This window comes from Callithrix jacchus, chromosome 8, assembly GCF_049354715.1.
Source record: "Callithrix jacchus isolate 240 chromosome 8, calJac240_pri, whole genome shotgun sequence".
Classification (NCBI taxonomy): Eukaryota; Metazoa; Chordata; class Mammalia; order Primates; family Cebidae; genus Callithrix; species Callithrix jacchus.
Genome location: NC_133509.1, coordinates 131,247,897 through 131,268,560, shown reverse-complemented (window position 1 = coordinate 131,268,560; position 20,664 = coordinate 131,247,897). Strand labels below are relative to the sequence as shown.

Genomic DNA, 20,664 nt, shown 5'->3' with positions numbered 1-20,664 from the left:
GAACTTAGGAGAGAGAGGCTCGCTGGAGACCTAAGTTTGAGTCATTGGTATCAGTCATGGGAATTTTAAATAGACCAAGGGAGAGAGTGCAGAGGGTGAAGGAAAAAGGTCTAGGGCCGAGGCCTGAGAATGCCAAGATTCAGTGAGCAGGTAAGTGAGGAATAGCTGAGAATGGACAGTAAGAAAGAGCTTCCTTGAATTTCTCCTCTGCAACTGTCGTATCTCTTGTATTTAAAAAAAATCAGTTCACGACCAGGCGCGGTGGCTCACGCCTGTAATACCAGCACTTTGGGAGGCTGAAGAGGGTGAATCACAGAGTCAGGAATTCAAGACCAGCCTGGCCAACATGGCGAAATCCCACCTCCACTAAAAATACAAAAATTAGCTGGGCATGGTGGCAGATGCCTATAAACCCAGCTACTCAGGAGGCTGAGGGAGGAGAATTGCTTGAACTAGGGAGGCAGAGATTGTGATGAGATGAGATTGTGCCACTGGACTCCAACCTGGATGACAGAGCAACACTCCATCTTGAAAATAAGCAAATAAATAAATAAATAAATAAAATGAAAATAACAAATCAGTTCAACCAACCTCTCTTGGCCACTTTTTCCTTTCGCTGCTGCCTTCTTTCTCCGGATCTCCTCCTTTTACAGGAGAATTCCTTGAAATATTTCTCTATTCTCATTGTCTTCAATTCCTCTCCACCTGTTCCCTCTTGAACCTACTTCTATTAGACTTTCGTCCTGCCCAGTGCCAAAACATTCGGTGGTCAATTTGCAGGTTTCACCTTACTTGATTGCCTGCAGTATCTTACACAATTCATTATTATTATTATTATTATTTTTGAGATGGAGTTTCGCTCTTGTTACCCAGGCTGGAGTGCAATGGTGCGATCTCGGTTCACTGCAACCTCCGCCTCCTGGGATCAGGCAATTCTCCTGCCTCAGCCTCCCGAGTAGCTGGGATTACAGGCATGTGCCACCATGCCCAGCTAATTTTTTGTATTTTTAGTAGAGACGGGGTTTCACCATGTTGACCAGGATGGGCTCGATCTCGTGATCCACCCACCTCGGTCTCCCAAAGTGCTGGGATTTCAGGCGTGAGCTACCGTGTCCCATTTTTTCTTTTTAGAAACTTTTTTTCATAATTATTTACTCCCCTCTTATTTCCTCTCCTGCCTCCTCCCTCCCCTTCTCAACCTCCTTTCCTAATTTCCTCCAATATTGAAGGGTGCCAAGACTCAGTCCTCAGGCCCCATCCTCTTCTCCATATTCATTCACTAGTTGATGTCATCCAGTCCCAAGGATTTAAGTATCCACTACATACTGTCAGGTCCCATGATTATATCTCCGGACCTGACCTCCCCCATGATCACGGAACTCTTTATGTCCAATAGCCTGCCCAGTATCTATACTTCAAACTTCCTGAGCTTTCCACTGCATTCTACCCCAACCAGCACCATTCCCTGTCTCCCTCATCTCAATAAATGGCAGTACCATGCTTCCAGTTGCTTAGACCAAAATCCTTAAAGTTAGCCTTTGTTTCTGTCATCCTTACATCCAAGCTTTGAACAAATCCCATTGACTTTATCTTTGAAATATGTTAGAAATCTGAACAGTTTCCAGTATCCCCGCCATTCTCACCCGGGTCTTAGGCACTACCCTCCTCACTGGTTTCCTTGCTTCCGGCTCCTGCCCTTGCCCCAAATAGCACATCCTCAGCACAGCAGAAGGAGAAAGCTGTCCTTTCGTCACTTCACGTGGATTATATTGCTTCTGTGCTCAGACAGTCTAACAGTTGCCCAACTCATTCAGAAAGAAAGCCAGAGCTTCAGGAGGGGCTACGAGGCTGGGCCTGGTCTGACTCTCTCATTACCGTTTGATCTCATTTCCACTGTTTTCCCATACTTCAGCTGCATGGATCTAGATTGCTCTTCAAATGCAGCTGGCACATTTCTGCCTCACTTCTTTGCACTTACAGTTCCCACTGCCCGGGATGTCTTTCTCCAGAAAGCCCATTAGCCAGCTCCCTGATGGCTTTTCCCTTCCTACTCAAACATCACATTGTTGGAAAGACCTTCCTCTACCTTCCTGTATAAAATATAACTCCCCCGACCCCCAACAACCTTACTTCCCAGCTCTCTATGTCTTTCTCTGCTTTGTCATTTTCCAGAGCCTGTTTCAACACCTGAAGTACTCGATATTTACTGGCTTCTTTATTATCTATCATTCTCCACCCTGCCAGAATTAAGCTTCACAAGAGGAGGTACTTTATTATTTACTGTATCCCAAGTACCTACAACAGTTTCTAGCACCTGGTGGGCACTAGATCAATATTTGTTTCATGAATGAAAGGAGATCCATCTTTATTATTCTGAGAATGTGAATCCAAGTTAATAATGGGAAAGAAAATTAGGTCTTTGTGGTCACATCCATACTTTCCTTCATTTCCTGCAATTCTCCTGAACTAAACACGTCCAAAGCAATCAAAAACACCTTCAAACTGTATACCTTTGTCATAAGACACGTTAAAGACTCAATCGAAAAGCCATACCTTAAAAAATGTGTGTAAGATGCCTCCTTCCGCTCCATACTGGAGACCAGCAGCAACCACGTAAGTTGAAAATTTTCTGGACTATTAGATAAAATACAGGAAAAAAAGCTGAATGTAACATTATTAATCATATTGAACCAGATTATTTTAGTAGTTAAAATGGACACTTTCAGAACTTTTGTCAACTCTGGCAGGTTACTGAAGTATTGTTTGGGATAGAAACCGTATCTCTTAAAGGGGGAAACACCACCCCCACACTATTCAGGAACACTTCTGACCACTGACCACTATTAATTTTTTTTTTTTTTTTTTGAGACAGAGTTTCGCTCTTGTTACCCAGGCTGGAGTGCAATGGCGCGATCTCGGCTCACCACAACCCCCGCCTCCTGGGTTCAGGCAATTCTCCTGCCTCAGCCTCCTGAGTAGCTGGGATTACAGGCACGTGCCACCATGCCCAGCTAATTTTTTGTATTTTTAGTAGAGACGGGGTTTCACCATGTTGACCAGGCTGGTCTCGATCTCTTGACCTCGTGATCCGCCCACCTCGGCCTCCCAAAGTGCTGGGATTACAGGCTTGAGCCACCGCGCCCAGCCTAATTTTTTTTTTTGGAGACAGAGTCTTGCTCTGTTGCCTATGCTGGAGTGCACAGGCGCGATCCCGGCTCGCTGCAACCTCCACCTCCCGAGTTCAAGCAATTCTCCTGCCTCAGCCTCCCAGGTAGCTGGGACTACAGACATACGCCATCACGCTCTGCTAATTTTTTGTATTGTAGTAGAGACAGGGTCTCACTATGTTGCCTAGGCTGGTCTCGAACTCCTGAGCTCAGGCAATCTGCCTGCCTTGAGCTCCCAAGATGCTAGTCTTACAGGTGTGAGCCATGGTGCCTGGCCTCACTATTAAAATATAACAAAGTCTCCTAATTAAATTAAAGCCAGAGTTTTTGTGAAACCTTAATATCTGTAAGTCTATGCTGGGCACTGAGTGGGAAAAGAAGATAGAAAAACAGATCTTTCCACGAGGATCTTTAATGATCTAGCAGGGAGATAGACATAACACATGAAACCAGGGAGTTGGTAATGGGCCTTAACACAGGACAGAAAGGCACATGGATTGTCCACTTCACCCTGGATGAGCAGTTTAGGCACTGAAGGAACTGGCCTCAATATTTATTTATTTTTAATTTTTGTGGGTACATAGTAGGTATATATATGCATGGGCTGCATGAGATATTTTGATATAGGCACGCAATGTGAAATAAGCACATCGTGGAGAATGGGGTATTCATCCCTTCAAACATTTATCCACTGAGTTACAAACACTCCAATTACACTCTTTAAGTTATTTTAAAACCCACAGTTCAGTTATTACTGACTATAGTCACCCTGTTGTGCTATCAAATAGTAGGTCTTATTCATTCATTCTTTTTTTTTTTTTTTTTTTTGAGATGGAGTTTTGCTCTTGTTACCCAGGCTGGAGTGCAATGGCGCGATCTCGGCTCACCGCAACCTCCGCCTCCTGGGTTCAGGCAATTCTCCTGCCTCAGCCTCCTGAGTAGCTGGGATTACAGGCACATGCCACCATGCCCAGCTAACTTTTGTATTTTTAGTAGAGACGGGGTTTCACCATGTTGACCAGGATGGTCTCGACCTCTTGACCTCGTGATCCACCCACCTCGGCCTCCCAAAGTGCTGGGATTACAGGCTTGAGCCACCGCTCCCGGCCCTTATTCATTCTTTCTAACTTTACTGTACTCATGAATTATCCCTCCCTTCCCCTACCCCCCACTACTCTTCTCAGACTCTACTCTCTGCCTCAACATTCAACCAGATAAGCTCAAAATACCGTCTTTATTACTGATATGAGTTCTACTGGAGGACATGCCTTAGGTGAGCCATGACAATGAGCTTCCTAACCCCAATCATATTGAACCAGATTATTCTCTACACAGAAAAAGAATCAGATGAACTTTTCCAAGCAGTCCCAGGCAACCAACACTGGACAACTAGGGACTTCTCCATATGGCAGCCTGCTGCTGTAAGTCTCAGGGTATGAAGAAGGTGAAATACACAGTAGCTGCCATTCCCAGAGAGAAGGGAAGGAGGAGGGGCCAAGCTCACATGGCCAGGCCCTTCCCAAACCCACCAATCAGAAAACTTGCTTGAGCTTCTTCAGGCCAAGCAGGGGTGGTGCAAGAAGACAGGAGGGTTTTTGTTTGTTTTGGGTTTTTTTTGTTTTTTTTTTTTTTTGAGACAGAATTTCACTCCTGTTGCCCAGGCTGGAGTGTAGTAGCATGATCTAGGCTCACTGGAACCTTGGCCTCCTGGGTTCAAGCAGTTCTCCTCAGCCTCCCAAGTAGCTGAGATTACAGGCTAGAACCACCACACCCAGTTAATTTTTGTACTTTTAGTAGAGACGGGGTTTCGCCATGTTGGCCAGGCTGGTCTTGAACTCCTGACCTCAAGTGATCTTCCCACTTAGCAAAAGTACTGGGATTGCAGGTGTGAGCCACTGTGCCCAACCATTTTAGGAAGAATGTAATTCAGGTTCTTGTGGGAAGGTCACAAACATTAGGCCTAAAAGGGGGGACATAACCACAGGTACAATAGAGATTTTAAAAATTAAAAGAGAGACTTATGGACAACTTCATGCCAATTAATTTGAAAATTTATCTTAAAGGGCTCATTTCGTGCCCCCAGACTCCTGCTAACTTCCCACAGTCCAAGACAGTTTTCAACCAAAGTCTACCAAACAGTCAAAGGCTAAGCCCAGAGACAGAGCAAGATGGCGGGATGGAAATCTCCCCCAAAAGGACAACGAGAACTCTCTACACAGAATTAACAGCTTCATAAAAACCAAAAATCAGGTGAGCCCCCATAGTACCTATTTTAACTTCTTAACGCTGAAAGAGGCACTCAAGAACCAGAAAAAACTGTTCGGAATTGCCAAAGCCACCTGCCCGCATCAGCAAGAGAGCATCTCTGAGTGTTGCAGGAGGGAGAACAGAGCAACTGAGAGGCACTGAACTCAGCACTGTCCTGTTAGAGCAGGAAGGAAAACCAGGCCAAACATAGCAGAGGCCAGCCTGGCCCATGGAGGGAGCATTTAAACCAGCCCTGTCAGAGCGGGGTCTCCGGTACCAGCAGTCAGAGCTGAAGTGCCTCCAAGCAAACCTGAAAGACAATCCAGGCCCTAAGGACTGCAAGTCTTAGGCGAGTTCAGTGCCGAGCGAGGCCCAGAGACAGTGGACTGGGGAGGGCACGCAACATACCGAGACACCAGCTGGGGCAGCCAAGGGAGAGCTAGCACCGTCTCTCTTCTAACCCCAGGCTGCGCAGCTCCCGGCTCCAAGAGACCCCTTCCTTCCGCTTGAGGAGCAGAGAGGACAGAGTGGGAAGAACTTTGTCTTGCATCTAGGACACCAGCTCAGTCACAGTAGGAAAGGGCACTGGTGAGCAGTGAGGCCTCATTCTAGGCCCTAGCTCCCAGGTGACATTTCTAGACACACCCTGGGCCAGAAGGGAACCTGCTGCCTTGAAGGAAAGGACCTAGTCCTGGCTGCATTCATCACCTGCTCACTGAAGAGCCCTTGGGCTCTGAATAACCAGCAGTGATACCCATGTACTATGTTGAGGGCCTTGGATGAGCCTTGCTGGCTTCAGGTGAGATTCAGCACTTACCCAGCTGTGCTGACGATGGGACAAAACTCCTTCTGCTTGAGAAAAGCAGAGGGAACAGTAAAGGGGACTTGTCTCGCGCCTTAGGTGCCAGCATGGCCAAAGTGGGGTAGAGCACCAAGCAGGCTCTTGGGGTTCCTGCCATGACCTGACTCTTGAATGGCATTTCTGGACCTGCCCTGGGCCAGAGGGGAGCTCACTTCCCTGAAGGGTGAGTCCCATCTGAAGGGTGAGTCCCAGGCCAGCAGCCAAGACCCGCTGACTTCAGAGACCTGGGGCCCTAAGGGAATATCAGCACTAGTCTATCAGTACTCCTTGTGGCCTGTGGTGGCTACTGGGTGGGGCTTCTCTGCCTTTGGAAAGAAGAGGGAAGACGGGGAACGACTGTCTTGTGGTTTCAGTGCTAGCTCAGCCGCAATACAATAGAACATCAGGGAGACCTCTAAGGTTTATCACTCTAGTTCCTGACCCCTAGATGGCACTTCAGGACCCACCTGGGGTCTGGGGGACCTTGCCACCCTGAAGGGAAGGACACAGGCCAGGGTGGTTATGCCACCTGCTGATTGTAGAACCCTGGCGTCCTGAGTGAACACAGGCAGTAACCAGGGAGTGGTTATAGCAGGCCTTGGGTGACACCAGTGCTGTGCTGGCTTCAGGTCTGATCCAATACAGTCATAGTAGTGGTGGCTACAGGGGTGCCTGTATCACTCTACCCCCCAGCTTCAGGTGGCTTAGAATAGAGAGAGAGAGAGACAGAGATTGAGATTGAAAGAGAGAGAGAGAGAGAGAGAGAGAGAGAGATTGAGAGAGAGAGATTGAGAGAAAGAGAGAGAGTGAGAGACAGAAAGAGAGAGACTCGGTATGATTGGGGGAATGTAAGGGAAGAGAACAAGAATCTGCCTGTTAATCCAGAGAATTCTTCCAGATATAGTCTAAGACTATCAAGGGGATACCTCTATGAGTCTGAAGGAACCACAGCATTCCTGGCTTGGGGTGCCCCCTAAAGCAGATACAACATAGATCATAGTGTCCAAGTCCTTCCAAGTATCTGGAATGGCTTCCCAAGAGGGACAGGTACAAACAAGCCCAGACAGTGAAGACTGCAATAAATACCTAACTCTTCAATGCCCAGACACCGAAGAACATCTGATAGCATCAGTACCATCGGGGAAACATGACCTCACCAAATGAACTAAATAAGGCACTGGGAGCCAATCCTGGCAAAACAGAGGTATATGACCTTTCAGACAGAGAATCGAAATCAGCTGTGCTGAGGAAACTCAAAGAAAATCAAGAAAACACAGAGAAACAATTCAGAATTCCATCAGATGAAATTATTTCATTATTATTATTTTGAGACACAGTCTGCTCTGTTGCCCAGGCTGGAGTGCAGTGGCACCATCTCAGCTCACTGCAACCTCCGCCTCCTGGGTTCAAGCGATTCTCCTGCATCAGCCTGGGCAACAGAGCCAAGTAGCTGGGATTACAGGCATATGCCACCATGCTTGACTAGTTTTTGTATTTTTTAGCAGAGAGGGGGTTTCACCATGTTGGTCAGGCTGATCTCAAACTCCTGACCTTGTGATCTCCCTGCCTCAGCTTCCCAAAGCAGGAAAAGGCACTGGTGAGCAGTGAGGCCTCATTCTAGGCCCTAGCTCCCAGGTGACATTTCTAGACACACCCTGGGCACTTCCTGCCTTGAAGGAAAGGACATCACCTGCTCACTGAAGAGCCCTTGGGCTGGCATTACAGGCGTGAGCCACCGCACCCAGCCCCATCAGATGAATTTAACAAAGAGATTGAAATAATTTAAAAAATCAAGCAGAAATTCCAGAGCTGAAAAATGCAATTCGCCATATTGAAGGATGAATCGGAGTCCTTTAATAGCAAAACTGATCAAAGAAGAAAGAGTGACCTTGAAAATTCCCTATTAAAAAATATAGTCAGAAGAGACAAAAGAAAGGAAAAACAATGAAATACGTCTACAAGATCTAGAAAATCCTCTCAAAAGGGCACCTCTGAGAGTTATTGGCCTTAAAGAGGAAGTTGAGTAAGAGATAGGCGTGGACAGTTTATTCAAAGGGATAATAGCAGAGAACTTCTCAACACTAAGTGGATTTGACTGAACAACATGATATGGGGTCTGTGTTCCCGCCCATATCTCATGTTGAATTATAATCCCCAGTGTTGGAAGAGGGGCCTTGTGGGAGGTGATTGGTTTGTGGGGCCTGATTTACCCCTTGCTGTTCTTGTAATGGTGAGTAAGTTCTCATGAGATCTGGTTGCTTATAAAAATGTGTAGCAGTGACAATTAGCTAGGCACGGTGGCTTACGCCTATAATCACAGCACTTTGGGAAGTTGAGGGGGTGGATCACCTGATGTCAGGGGTTTGAAACTATCCTGGCCAACATGGTGAGACCCCGTCTCAAAAAAAAAACAGTGTGTCGGAGCTGCGCCTTCACTCTCTCTTCCTCCTTCTCAGGCCACGTATGATGTGTCTGCTTCCCCTTTGTCTTCTGCTATGATTGTTTTCCTGAGGCCTCCCCCGCATGCTTCCTGCAAAGCCTATGGAACTAGGAGTCAATTAAACCAATTTTTTTTTTTTTTTTGAGACAGAGGTTTGCTCTTGTTGCTGAGACTGTAGTGCAAGGGCGTGATCTCAGCTCACCACAACCTCTGCCTCCTGGGTTCAAGTAATTATTTTGCCTCAGCCTCCCAATTTGCTAGGATTACAGGCATGTGCCCCGACAACTGGCTAATTTTGTATTTTTAGTAGAGATGGGGCTTCTCCATGTTGGTCAGGCTGGTCTCGAACTTCCAACCTCAGTTGATCTGCCTACCTTGGCCTCCCAAAGTGCTGAGATTACAGGGGTAAGCCACTGCATGAGGCCTAAAAGTCTTTTCCTTACAAATTACTTAGTCTCAGGTAGTTCTTTATGGACTGCAAGAATGGACTAATATATAAGACAACCTATAGGCATACAATAATCAAACTCGCAAAGATAAAGAATATAAAAAAGGATCCAAAAACCAGCAAGAGAAAAAAACAAATAACATGGAGCACTAATACATCTAGCAGCAGATTTTTCAGTGAAAAACCTTACAGTCCAGGGGAGAGTGGCATGATATATTGAAAAGTGCTGAAGGAAAAAACACTTTTCCCCTAGAATAGTGTATCTGGTGAGAACCTCCTTCAAACATGGAGAAGAAATACTTTCCCAGACAAACAAAGCTGAAAAATTTCATCAATACCAGACCTGTCGTATAAGAAACGCTAAAGGGAGTACTTCAGTCAGAAAGAAAAAGACATTAATGAACAATAAATAATAACAATAAATAAAACACATGGTAATTGGAAGTACACAGAAAAACACAAAATATTAAACACTTTAACTATGGTGTGTAAACTATCTTATCCTAAGAAGGAAGACTATAAACAATGAACCAATAAAAAATAATGACTACAACAACTTTTTATGATACGGTACAATAAGATATAAATAGAAACATCAAAAAGTTAAAACACTAGGGGATGGAAGAAAGGCATAGAGTTTTTATTAGTTTTCTTTCTGCTTGTTTCTTTATGCAAATTGGGTTAAGTTGTTATCAGGCTAAAACAATGGGTTATAAGATAGTATTTGCAAGCCTCATCATAACCTCAAACTAAAAAACTTACATTGATACACAGAAAATAAAAAGTCAAAAACTAAGTCATATCACCAGAGAAAATCACCATCCCTAGAGCAAGATAGGAAGGAAGGAAAGAAAGAAGGAAGATAAGACAATAAAACAATCAGAAAACAAATAACAAAATGGCAGGAATAAGTCCTTACGTACCAATAATAACATTGAATGTAAGTGGACTAAATTCTCTAATCAAAAGACATAGACTGGCTTAATTGATGAAAAAAAAAACAAGACCCATTGATCTGTTGTCTACAAGAAACATGCTTTACCTGTAAAGACACACATAGACTGAAAATAAATGGATGGAAAAGATATTCCATACCAATGGAAACCAAAAAAAGAACAGGAGTTGCTATACTTGTATCAGACAAAATAGTTTTCAAGACAAAAACTATGGCCAGGGATGGTGGCTCATGCTTGTAATCCCAGCACTTTGGGAGGCTGAGGCAGGTGGATCACCTGAGGTCAGGAGTTCAAGACAATTCTGGTCAAGATGGTGAAACCTCCTCTCTACTAAAAGTGCAAACATTAGCCATGTGCAGTGGTGGGCTCCTGTAGTCCCAGCTACTTGAGAGGCTGAGGCAGGAGAATCACTTGAACCTGAGAGGTGGAGGTTGCAGTGAGCTGCTGGGATCATGCCACTGCACTCCAGCCTGGGTGACAGATTGAGACTCCATCTCAAAACAAAAACAAAAACAAAAACAAAACCCACAGTGGAAAAGGATAAGCCCAATTTCACACAAGTTCCAGAGAATAGAAAATACTGCTCCCCAGACTGGGTGCAGTAGGCTCACGCTTATAATCCCAGCACTTTGGGAGGCTGAGGTGGATGAATCACCTGAGGTCAGGAGTTTGAGATCAGCTTGGCCAAAATGGTGAAACTCCATCTCTATTAAAAAAAAAAAAAAAAAAAAAAATTAGCTGGGTGTGGTGCTGCATGTCTGTAATCCCAGCTACTCAGGAGGCTGAGGCAGAATAGCTTGAACCAGAAGGTGGAGGTTGAAGTGAGCCCAGATCACGCCACTGCACTCCAGCCTGGACAACAGAGTGAGACTCTGTCTCAAAAACAAAAAACAAAAAACAAAAACAAAAACAAAAAGAAAGAAAGAAAATACTGCTCCCAGTGAATTGTCTGACGGTAGCAGAGCCAGGATTCTAAAACTAGAAAAACGCAGTATAAGAAAGGAAGAATATAGGCCAATCTCACTTCTAAACTGGAATAAAAATGGAAAGGTCTCACATACATTATTAAAGCAAATCTAGAAACATGTTTAAAAAAAATCCGTCATGATCAGAAGATATAAACATCAAAGACAAGTGGGATAATTATTTATTACAACAAATTAAATGAATTGTCACTGGGATGTGGTAGATGTTTCCCCCCAGGGATCACACACAGTGCTCACTGACCACTTAATGAATTGACTTAAGTGACTTTTACACAGATTGGCAATTCTGACTTATTCAAAATATAAATTAAAGTCAAAATTATTTTATTTTATTTTTTATTTTTTTGAGATGGAGTCTCGCTCTGTCACCAGGCTGGAGTGCAGTGGTGCAATCTCGGCTCACTGCAATCTCCACCTCCCGGGTTCAAGTGATTCTCCTGCCTCAGCCTCCTGAGTAGCTGGGACTACAGGCATGTGCCACCATGCCCAGCTAATTTTTGTATTTTTAGTAAAGACAGGGTTTCACTCTGTTGGTCAGAATGGTCTTGATCTCTTGACCTCATGATCCGCCCACCTTGGCCTCCCAAAGTGCTGGAATTACAGGCATGAGCCACCGGACCCAGCCCAATACTTTTATTTTTAAATACGGTATTTTATGTTAAAATATGTTATTCTACATAATCAAGGCCGGGCGTGGTGACTCACGCCTGTAACCCTATAACTTTGGGAGGCTGAAGCAGGTGGATCACCTGAGGTCAGGAGTTCACAACCAGCCTGGCCAACATGGTGAACCCTGTCTCTACTAAAAATCCAAAGTTTAGCTGAGTGTGGTGGTGTGTACCTGTCATCTCAGCTACTTGGGAGGCTGAGGCAGGAGAATCACTTGAACTTGGGAGGTGGAGGTTGCAGTGAGCCGAGATCATGCCACTGCCTATCAGCCTGGGCAACAGAGCAAGATTCCATCTCAGAAAAAAAAAAAAATCAGTGTGACTTATTAAAAGATGAAATCAGCCGGGCATGGTGGCTCATGCCTGTAATCCCAGCACTTTGGGAGGCTGAGGCGGGTGGATCATGAGGTCAGAAGTTCAAGGCCAGCCTGGCCAACATGGTGAAACCCTGTCTCTACTAAAAATACAAAAATTAGCCAGGCACAGTGGCAGGGACCTGTAATCCCAGCCACTCGAGGAGGCTGAGGCAAGAGAATTGCTTGAACCTAGGCAGCAGAGGTTGCAGTGAGCCAAGATCATGCCACTGCACTCCAGCCTGGGTGACAGAGTGAGACTCCATCTCAATAAAATAAAATAAAATAAAATAAAATAAAATAAAATAAAATAAAATAAAATAAAATAAAATAAAATAAAACAAAATAAAATAAAATATGAAAGCAAGTTTGGTATCAGGCAATTCAGGACTATTTTGGCAACTTATATAATTATTAGGGATTCCTCTTTTCCTCAAAATACTGAATAGAAGTTCACCTTTTGTGCACGTAGTCTTGTTTATGAATGTGCTGGCTGAGGATGTGGTAACAGTAGATAAACACTTGACAACCAGCCTCTGGAGTGCACAGACTGTGTCTGCTTTATCGATGAGGACAGCTCCTCATCACAGTGCCTGGTCCATAATCGGATTTAACTGGACATTTGTTAAATGAATGTGTTAAATATTTCCAAAGGTCTATCTCCCAGATGAAAAATTAGCATCGCTGATCAACAAGGATCATTGGGATGACCAAATTGGCCGAATCCATCTTATTAATGGTGTAGAAAAGAGTGATTAAGAAAGTTGGGGGTAAAAGAATAGATTTTTACAATGAAATTTTGGTTTTATTATTAAAATGCCAAGTTTAATGTTTTGTAATAAAAGATGTGAAGCTGATCATATGTCTCATGTTATTCACTTGAATCAGCTTTGTATGTGTGAGCCTACATTTTCAACCTGTAAATTAAACATAAATCAAGAAATCACAGGTTCCAATAAAGTAATATATTTACGGAATTTAGAACTGGAATAGGCCGGGCATGGTGGCTCACGCCTGTAATCTCAGCACTTTGGGAGGCCAAGGTGGGCAGATCACCTGAGGTCAGGAGTTCAAGACCAGCCTGGCCAACATGGTGAAACCCTGTTTGAAAAAAAAAAAACTGGAATAAATATAGACCATCTAATCTAGCCCTTTTACTTATTTTGACCCCAAATGTTTGATATCTTGGCTAAGGTAATAAGTTAACGGACAGAAAAAGGTCTAGAATTCCTTATTTTCTGTTGTTTCTTCAAATGTTTTACACTCACAGTGCTTAGTCAAGTGTTTTTTACAGTAGGACAGAAGTTCCTACTGTAATATCAACTGAGACCACTAGGTGTCATCTTATAACTATAATTGCAGTTCACTTACTGCTGGTCTTCTAACGGGAAAAATGTAATGGCACTTTCAGAGGGTTTGGGGCTTTCTACAAGTTAAATGAGGATGATAGTAGCACCTGCCTCACAGAATTTTGGAACTGTATATGACTCTTGAAGATGGCATGAGATACCATTTGTAAAACACAGAACTGTGCTGAGTACACAGCAGTGAACTCTCCTTAATTTTTCAGCTGGCGGAGGCCCCTGTGTCGCCACTGCCTCCCGCGCCTGCCCACCCTGCCCCCCCCCCCCCGCCCCTCTGTGGCACTCCTGGCTGCGCGCTCCGCCTGGAGCCTGCAGGAAGTGGACGAGCAGCCGCAGCGCCCCCTGCATGTCACCGACACGCGGTGGCGGTGGACGAGCGGGGTACAGTACTGACGCCCACCCAGGTGAAGCACAGACCCACCAGCATTTCGTGGATGCTCTTGATTCAGGGAATCTCTACACCTCTGTCTTGACAGACCCGGATGCTCCCTGCAGGAAAGATCCCAAATACAGGAATGGCACGGTTTCCTGGGGGTCAACAGGAAGGGCAATGACATCCGCGGTGGCACAGTCCTCTCCGATTATGCGGGCTCCGGGCCTCCCAAGGACACAGGCCGCTGAAGTGTGACGAGCGCATCCTCAGCAACCGATCCGGAGACCACCGTGGCAAATTCAAGGTGGTGTCCTTCCGTAAAAAGGACACTCGGGGCCCCGGTGTCCGGCACGTGTTACCAGGCCAAGTGGGACCATCTGGGAAGCAGGGGGCAGCTGGGAGACCTGGACCGTCCAGGAGGCCCCAAGCCCTGTTCTCCAGTAAGGTGCTGCTTGTACAATAGAGTTCTCTTCCCGCCCTCCTCTTTGGACAGGCAAGACTTGAGCGGTCAGATGGTGGCTTAGGGTGACTTTTCCTGCTGCCTGGCCTTTATCATTCTAGTCACTCACTCTGGTTTACATTTTGATCAAATTTAAACTTCATTTTGGGGGCCATTTTGGTATTGTGATGGGGTCATCAGACTGTTAATATGAAAATAGCAACCCAGAATTTAAAGAAGAAAAAATTAGGCAGAAATGGACCCATGTCTACAGTAATAGAGCAAAGCATCAATCTTTTTTTTTTTTGAGACGGAGTTTCGCTCTTGTTACCCAGGCTGGAGTGCAATGGTGCGATCTCGGCTCACCGGAACCTCCACCTCCTGGGTTCAGGCAATTCTCCTGCCTCAGCCTCCCGAGTAGCTGGGATTACAGACACGTGCCACCATGCCCAGCTAATTTTTTTGTATTTTTAGTAGACATGGGGTTTCACCATGTTGACCAGGATGGTCTCGATCTCTCAACCTCGTGATCCACCTGTCTCGGCCTCCCAAAGTGCTAGGGAGGTTAAAAAAGAAAAAAGAAAAGAAACAAAAGGATTGGTTGCCTCTGTCTTTGTGATACGAGACCAGAACTGCACACAGCATGTTTTTGTGGCACTGTCACTAGACAGCCAGAGGCTGGCATTGAGGCTCAGCCCCAACATGGGCCTCTCAGATGCCTTAATAGGTGTCAGTATCTCACGCTGGTCCCTTTAAAGAGCAATCCTGTAAAAAGGTGAAGGCAGAGCGGCTTTACTGTTGTTGGGACATGACCCTCTAGACGGGCAGCAGAGCTCGCTGTCAGCTTATCAGGTATCTCTGTGTCTGTGTCTGTTCAACTGACTGCTCATGGGGGTAAGAAAAGCTGGTCTGGAGTTGCTGAATTTTGTGTTAATTCTGCTGTTTGCTTATAGGCTAATAAAATTAAAACCCTGAATGAAAAAAAAAAATATCTACTTACTCATTGCCAGGGCATTCCCATCATCTTTTCTGACGAAAGGCAAGATAAATAAAATAATTTTATAATGGCTATGTCACAATGATGAATTTTGCTGGGACAGAAAGCTAATAAACTCTTAATACTGTTTACATGAACTTCTCAGCTACGGGAATGTCTTAATGATCAAGGACGTGTCAAGATAAATTCTATTGAATCATGGGATTTTGGATTTCAAAGAAAAAAAAGCAAACCCCACAGGCTTTGGTGGCTGACAGCTCTGAATCTCAGCTCCACGCCAGGACATGCAATGAGGACAACAATGTGGGTAGATAATAGTCTTGTTACAAGGAGTAGCTCAGACGAGGCCTAGGTGTGCTCAGGACAGTGCTCAGTAAATCCTAGTTATGTGACCTAGCCTAGGGCAAACTATTTAACCTCTGGAAGCTCCCATCCCTTTATTCGTAAGATGAGGTTAATAGGCATTTTTCATAGTTGTTTTAAGAAACAAATGGGGGCCGGGCACAGTGATTCACACCTGTAATTCCAGCACTTTGGGATGCTGAGGTGGGTGGATCACCTGAAGTCAGGAGTTCGAGAGGAGCCTGGCCAACATGGTGAAACACTGTATCTACTAAAAATAAAAAAATTAGCTGGGCATGGTGGCTCGCCCCTGTAATCCCAGCTACTGGGGAAACTGAGGCAGGAGAATCACTTGAACCCAGAAGGCAGAGGTTGCAGTGAGCTGAGATTGTGTTATTGCACTCCAGCCTGGGCAACAAGACCAAAACTCCATCTCAAAAGAAAAAAAAAAGGAAACAAACGGGAAAGATTCTGGGAACAGGGAAAATGTGGAGTTTTCCTGTTCCCCATTCCAACTCTAGATTATTTGCTTCTTCTGGGCAAGACAACTTTTCAGATGAGGGCTCAAGCTCGGCTGGGTAATGATGGAAGCATTCAACACAGTGTGCTGGACCAGAACCTGGGCCAGGACCCCTACGGACAGGGCGACCTGGGATGAGTCTAAAGCTCAGACATCTTTGGGTGTAAGACCCGGGAAACTAAGCAAAGAGATGTTCAAAGACTTCGGATGATGTCCATGTTCCATTATGCCAGACTTACCTTTTTTCCATATTTGAGAACCATTTTTTCAGCATTTATGTGGTCCAGAAAATTAGGATGAGCCTTTCTTCTTCGATAATCTTCTTCAGTGAATGGAACCTCAGAATCCTCCTGTTATAAGAAAGAAAGAAAAGGTACAGACTTGGTGAGTTAGAGATATGTGTGACTTCTAAGGCTAAAGATGTGTTCCTTTAAGCTCAAATAAAGCTTACAACTACAGCTTATTTTATGTTCTTATTTTTGAGACAGGGTCTCGCTGTGTTGCCCAGACTGGTCTTGAACTCTTGGGCTCAAGCGATCCTCCTGCCTCGGCCTCCCAAAGTGCTGGGATTATAGTCATGAACCACTGAGCCTGGCCATACTGCTTATTTTATTTAATTTATTTTTGAGATGGAGTCTTGCTCTGTCACCCAGGCTGGAGTGCAGTGGTGCGATCTTGGCTCACTGCAACCTTCACCTCCCAGGTTCAAGGGATTCTCCTGTCTCAGCCTCCTGAGCAGCTGGGATTACAGGTGCCTGCCACCATACCTGGCTACTATTTATATTTTTAGTAGAGACGGGGTTTTGCCATGTTGGCCAGGCTGGTATCAAACTCCTGACCTCAGGTGGATGATCCGCCCGCCTTGGCCTCCCAAAGTGCTGGAATTACAGGCGTGAGCCATTGTGCCCCACCATACCACTTATTTGAATAGTAATTTGCTCTTCCTAACAATGCTGTAGGAGATAAATTTTATAATTTAAATTTAATCTAAACAAATTAAAAACTAAAAGTCTTCTTTTGCAGAGGTGGTAACAAGTTGCCACTGAGATTTGGCAAAGGTATTAATATTAAATATAATTTCTCTTTTTTTTTTTTTTGTAGATACAGGGCCTTGCTCTCTTGCCCAGGCTGGAGTGTAGTGTCCTGATCATAGCTTACTGCAGCCTTGAAATCCTGGGTTCCAGTGATCCTCCTGCCTTAGCCTCCCTAGTAGCTGGGACTATAGGCACACACCACTGTGCCTAGCTTATTTATTTATTTATTTTTGTAGAAACGGAGCCTCAGATTGTTACCCAGGCTGGTCTCCACATCCTGGCTTTACGCAATCCTCCAGACTTGCCCTTGCAAAACGGCAGGATTGCAGGTATGAGCCACTTCTTCCCAGCCTGTAGTTTTATTTTGTTTTGTTTTGTTTTTTAACCTAAATTGTTTTTTTCTTTTTCTCTTTGCCACACTGGCCCTCCCTGGAATAAATAACATGTTAAAAAAAAAATTCCACTTGCAAGTTGCTGGCTGAGGCTTTAAAAACTGGTTTCATTAGCTAAGATTAAGTTATCTCCTGGGAATGAGGAATGAAAAATTTTCTTGACAGTTCACTGACCTCTACCTCATATTCAGTCTCTCCACAACCCCCCACCCTGTGAAGTCCCATAGAGGGATGCAACCAAAATAACTACATTAGAACCTACTGGAATCAAAAGAAAAAATGGAGAGCCATGCAACAGTGTGATTTGGCAAAAATCCATCTAAATTCAGAGATCCTTGTTGGAGCAGAGTTTTAAAAATATAGTGTTCGATATGGAACCTTTCAATCACAACACATTGGTCTAAGTTATATAACCAATCCAAAGCATTTGAGCCAGAGCTTACAAGGAAACAATCAAAGAGGTCGAAGAAAAACACAATAAAAACCCTACTGAGGCCAGGTGCGGTGGCTCACATCTGTAATCCCAGGACTTTGGGAGACTGAGGTGGGATCACTTGAGGTCAGGAGTTTGAGACCTGCCTGGCCAACATGGTGAAACCCCGTCTCCACTAAAAATACAAAAATTAGCTGGGCTTGGTGGCAGGTGCCTATAATCCTAGTTACTCGGGAGGTTGAGGCAGGAGAATTGCTTGAACCTGGGAGGCGGAGATTGCAGTGAGCTGAGATTGCGCAACTGCACTCCAGACGGGTGACGGAGCAAGAATCCTTCTGAAAAAACAAACAAACAAAAATAAAACAAAACAAAAAAACAAAAGTAAACCCCTACTGAGGTAGGAGCACGACTGCTCCTGAGAAAATGACTGGAGCCCAGCTGGGAATTGGTAGGAGTGCGGTAGGTGATGTCGAGATTATCAGGGTTTCTGGGCCATGCTGAGGAGTTTAGATTCATCCCAATGGCAACTGAAGGCAATGGAAAGGTTTTAAGCTTTTTTTTTTTTTTGGATAAGATCTCACTCCGTTGGCCAGGGTGGAGTGCAGTGGCACAGTCACCGCTCACTGTAGCCTCAACCTCCTGGGAACTTTCTACTTCAGGCTCCCGAGTAGCTGGGACTACAGGTGCTTGCCACCATGCCAGGCTAATTAAAAAAAAATTTTTTTTGAAGAGGTAGGGTCTCACTGTGATGCCCAGACTAGCCTCAAACTCCTGGTCTCAAACAATCCTCCTGCCTTGGCCTCCCAAAGTGCTGGAATTACAGGCTTGAGCTACTAAACCCAGTTGGGTTTTAAGCTTTTAAAGGAAGACAGCAACATGATCTGAATTATATCTAATATTTTGATACATATTTTAGTATATCATTACATACATATTTGAAGTATATATAATATTGCAATACATGTATTTCTTTCTTTTAGCCACCTGGCTTGCTTTTGATTGGTACATGTATTTTTAACTCGATACTCACCCTTGTACCAATTCTGGAGGTACATGTGATATTTTGACACATGCTTCTTAATTGACATATCATGGTTGTGAATTTCATTCTAGCAAGACGGCTGAGGGGTGCTGTGGAGGACAGACTGGAGGCGCAAAGGCAGGCCCCAGCCGCACAACCACCTGAGTAGTGCAAGTAGCTGAAGGCTGAGGCTGAATTTGAATTTCAGAAAAACAAATGACTAACTTTTTAGTCACAGGGTACAGGCATGCTAAAAATTATCTACCGTCCATCTGAAATTCAGATTTAATGGGGTGTCCTTTATATTCACTTGCCAGCTCGAGTCTGGAAACGGTGTAGTCAGCTTTGCCTTCAGGATGAATTGAGTCCTGGTCCCTCTGCAGCCCCGGCTCACGTGGTGTGGTGGGCCAGCTCACCTAACCCCCACTCCTGCTCCCTGTGACTGGCCCAACACCCCTCTTCTGGATTTGCCCCACCCTTAGTCCTCAGCTGCCAGGGTAACAGTCACATTCCATGAGGTGAACCACGAGAGAAGCACAGGTTTGATGGCCAGTCTCTTCCCTGACATTTTGAGAATGTGTCTGATAGAAAAGGAAGATCCATCTCTCTCTGGCCAGTGGCTCCGTAGCCCATAAATTCCAACCAGATGGGGCTGCCGGTTCTGGGCTGTCATTCCTCGATTCCTGGTTGGGACATAGATCTGTTTGTGAATTATGCACCTTTGCGACTTGTTGCTGGACTGTGTTCCCTTTAATCCTTAAATTTCACTTGTTAGAACAACAAATACCGTGTATTTTGAACCCAAACCTTTAACATGGGTTTTAGTTCCTCCCAAATGCTTGCATCGTTTGCCTTTCCAATAAAGGGTGAGTGGCTGACCTTTCCTTTAGCAGATGTTACAGCCGTTCTCCTTTCTTTCTTTCTTTCTTTTTTTTTTTTGAGACGGAGTTTCGCTCTTGTTACCCAGGCTGGAGTGCAATGGCACGATCTCGGCTTACTGCAACCTCCGCCTCCTGGGTTCAGGTAATTCTCCTGCCTCAGCCTCCTGAGTAGCTGGGATTACAGGCACACACCACCATGCCCAGCTAATTTTTTGTATTTTTAGTAGAGACGGGGTTTCACCATGTTGACCAGGATGGTCTCGATCTGTTGACCTTGTGATCCACCCACCTCGGCCTCCCAAAGTGCTGGGATTACAGGCTTGAGCCACCAAGCCCGGTCTCTCCTTTCATTGTTATGTTATATATCGATGGCTGTCAGCGTTTCTGGAAACAGCTTGCCTGCCTTACTACTACCTTGTTATAATTACTAAGCTCATTTAGAGGCTTCTTCTTTCTAGGAGGTAAAGAACACAATCTACAGAGTAATCTCTCCTCCCCCTTATTAGGCCAATAGGCGAATCTATTATCTTGTAACACTCTAACACTCTGCTGGATTCTTTCTTTTTTTTTTTTTTTTTGTTTTGACATGGAGTCTCTGTAGCCCAGGCTGGAGTGCAGTGGCACGATCTTGGCTCACTGCAACCTCTGCCTCCTGGGTTCAGGTGATTCTCCTGCTTCAGCCTCCTGAGTAGCTGGGACTACAGGCACGTGCCACCATGCCCAGCTAATTTTTGTATTTTTAGTAGAGACAAGATTTCATCA

General features: G+C 44.9%; 1 protein-coding gene across 6 annotated transcripts in view; it reads right to left on the bottom strand.

The window, feature by feature from the left end:
• AK7 (adenylate kinase 7) overlaps positions 1-20,664 on the bottom strand; it is an 88,398-nt gene that overhangs the window by 43,197 nt on the left and 24,537 nt on the right. For all 6 annotated transcript variants that reach the window (XM_002754264.6, XM_009006520.5, XM_054240339.2 and 3 more), the window contains 2 exons: positions 16,381-16,491; positions 2,554-2,634 (listed from right to left, as the gene is read on the bottom strand). In XM_002754264.6, the coding sequence (XP_002754310.3) occupies positions 2,554-2,634; positions 16,381-16,491 (192 nt within the window). The remainder of the gene's footprint in view (positions 1-2,553; positions 2,635-16,380; positions 16,492-20,664) is intronic.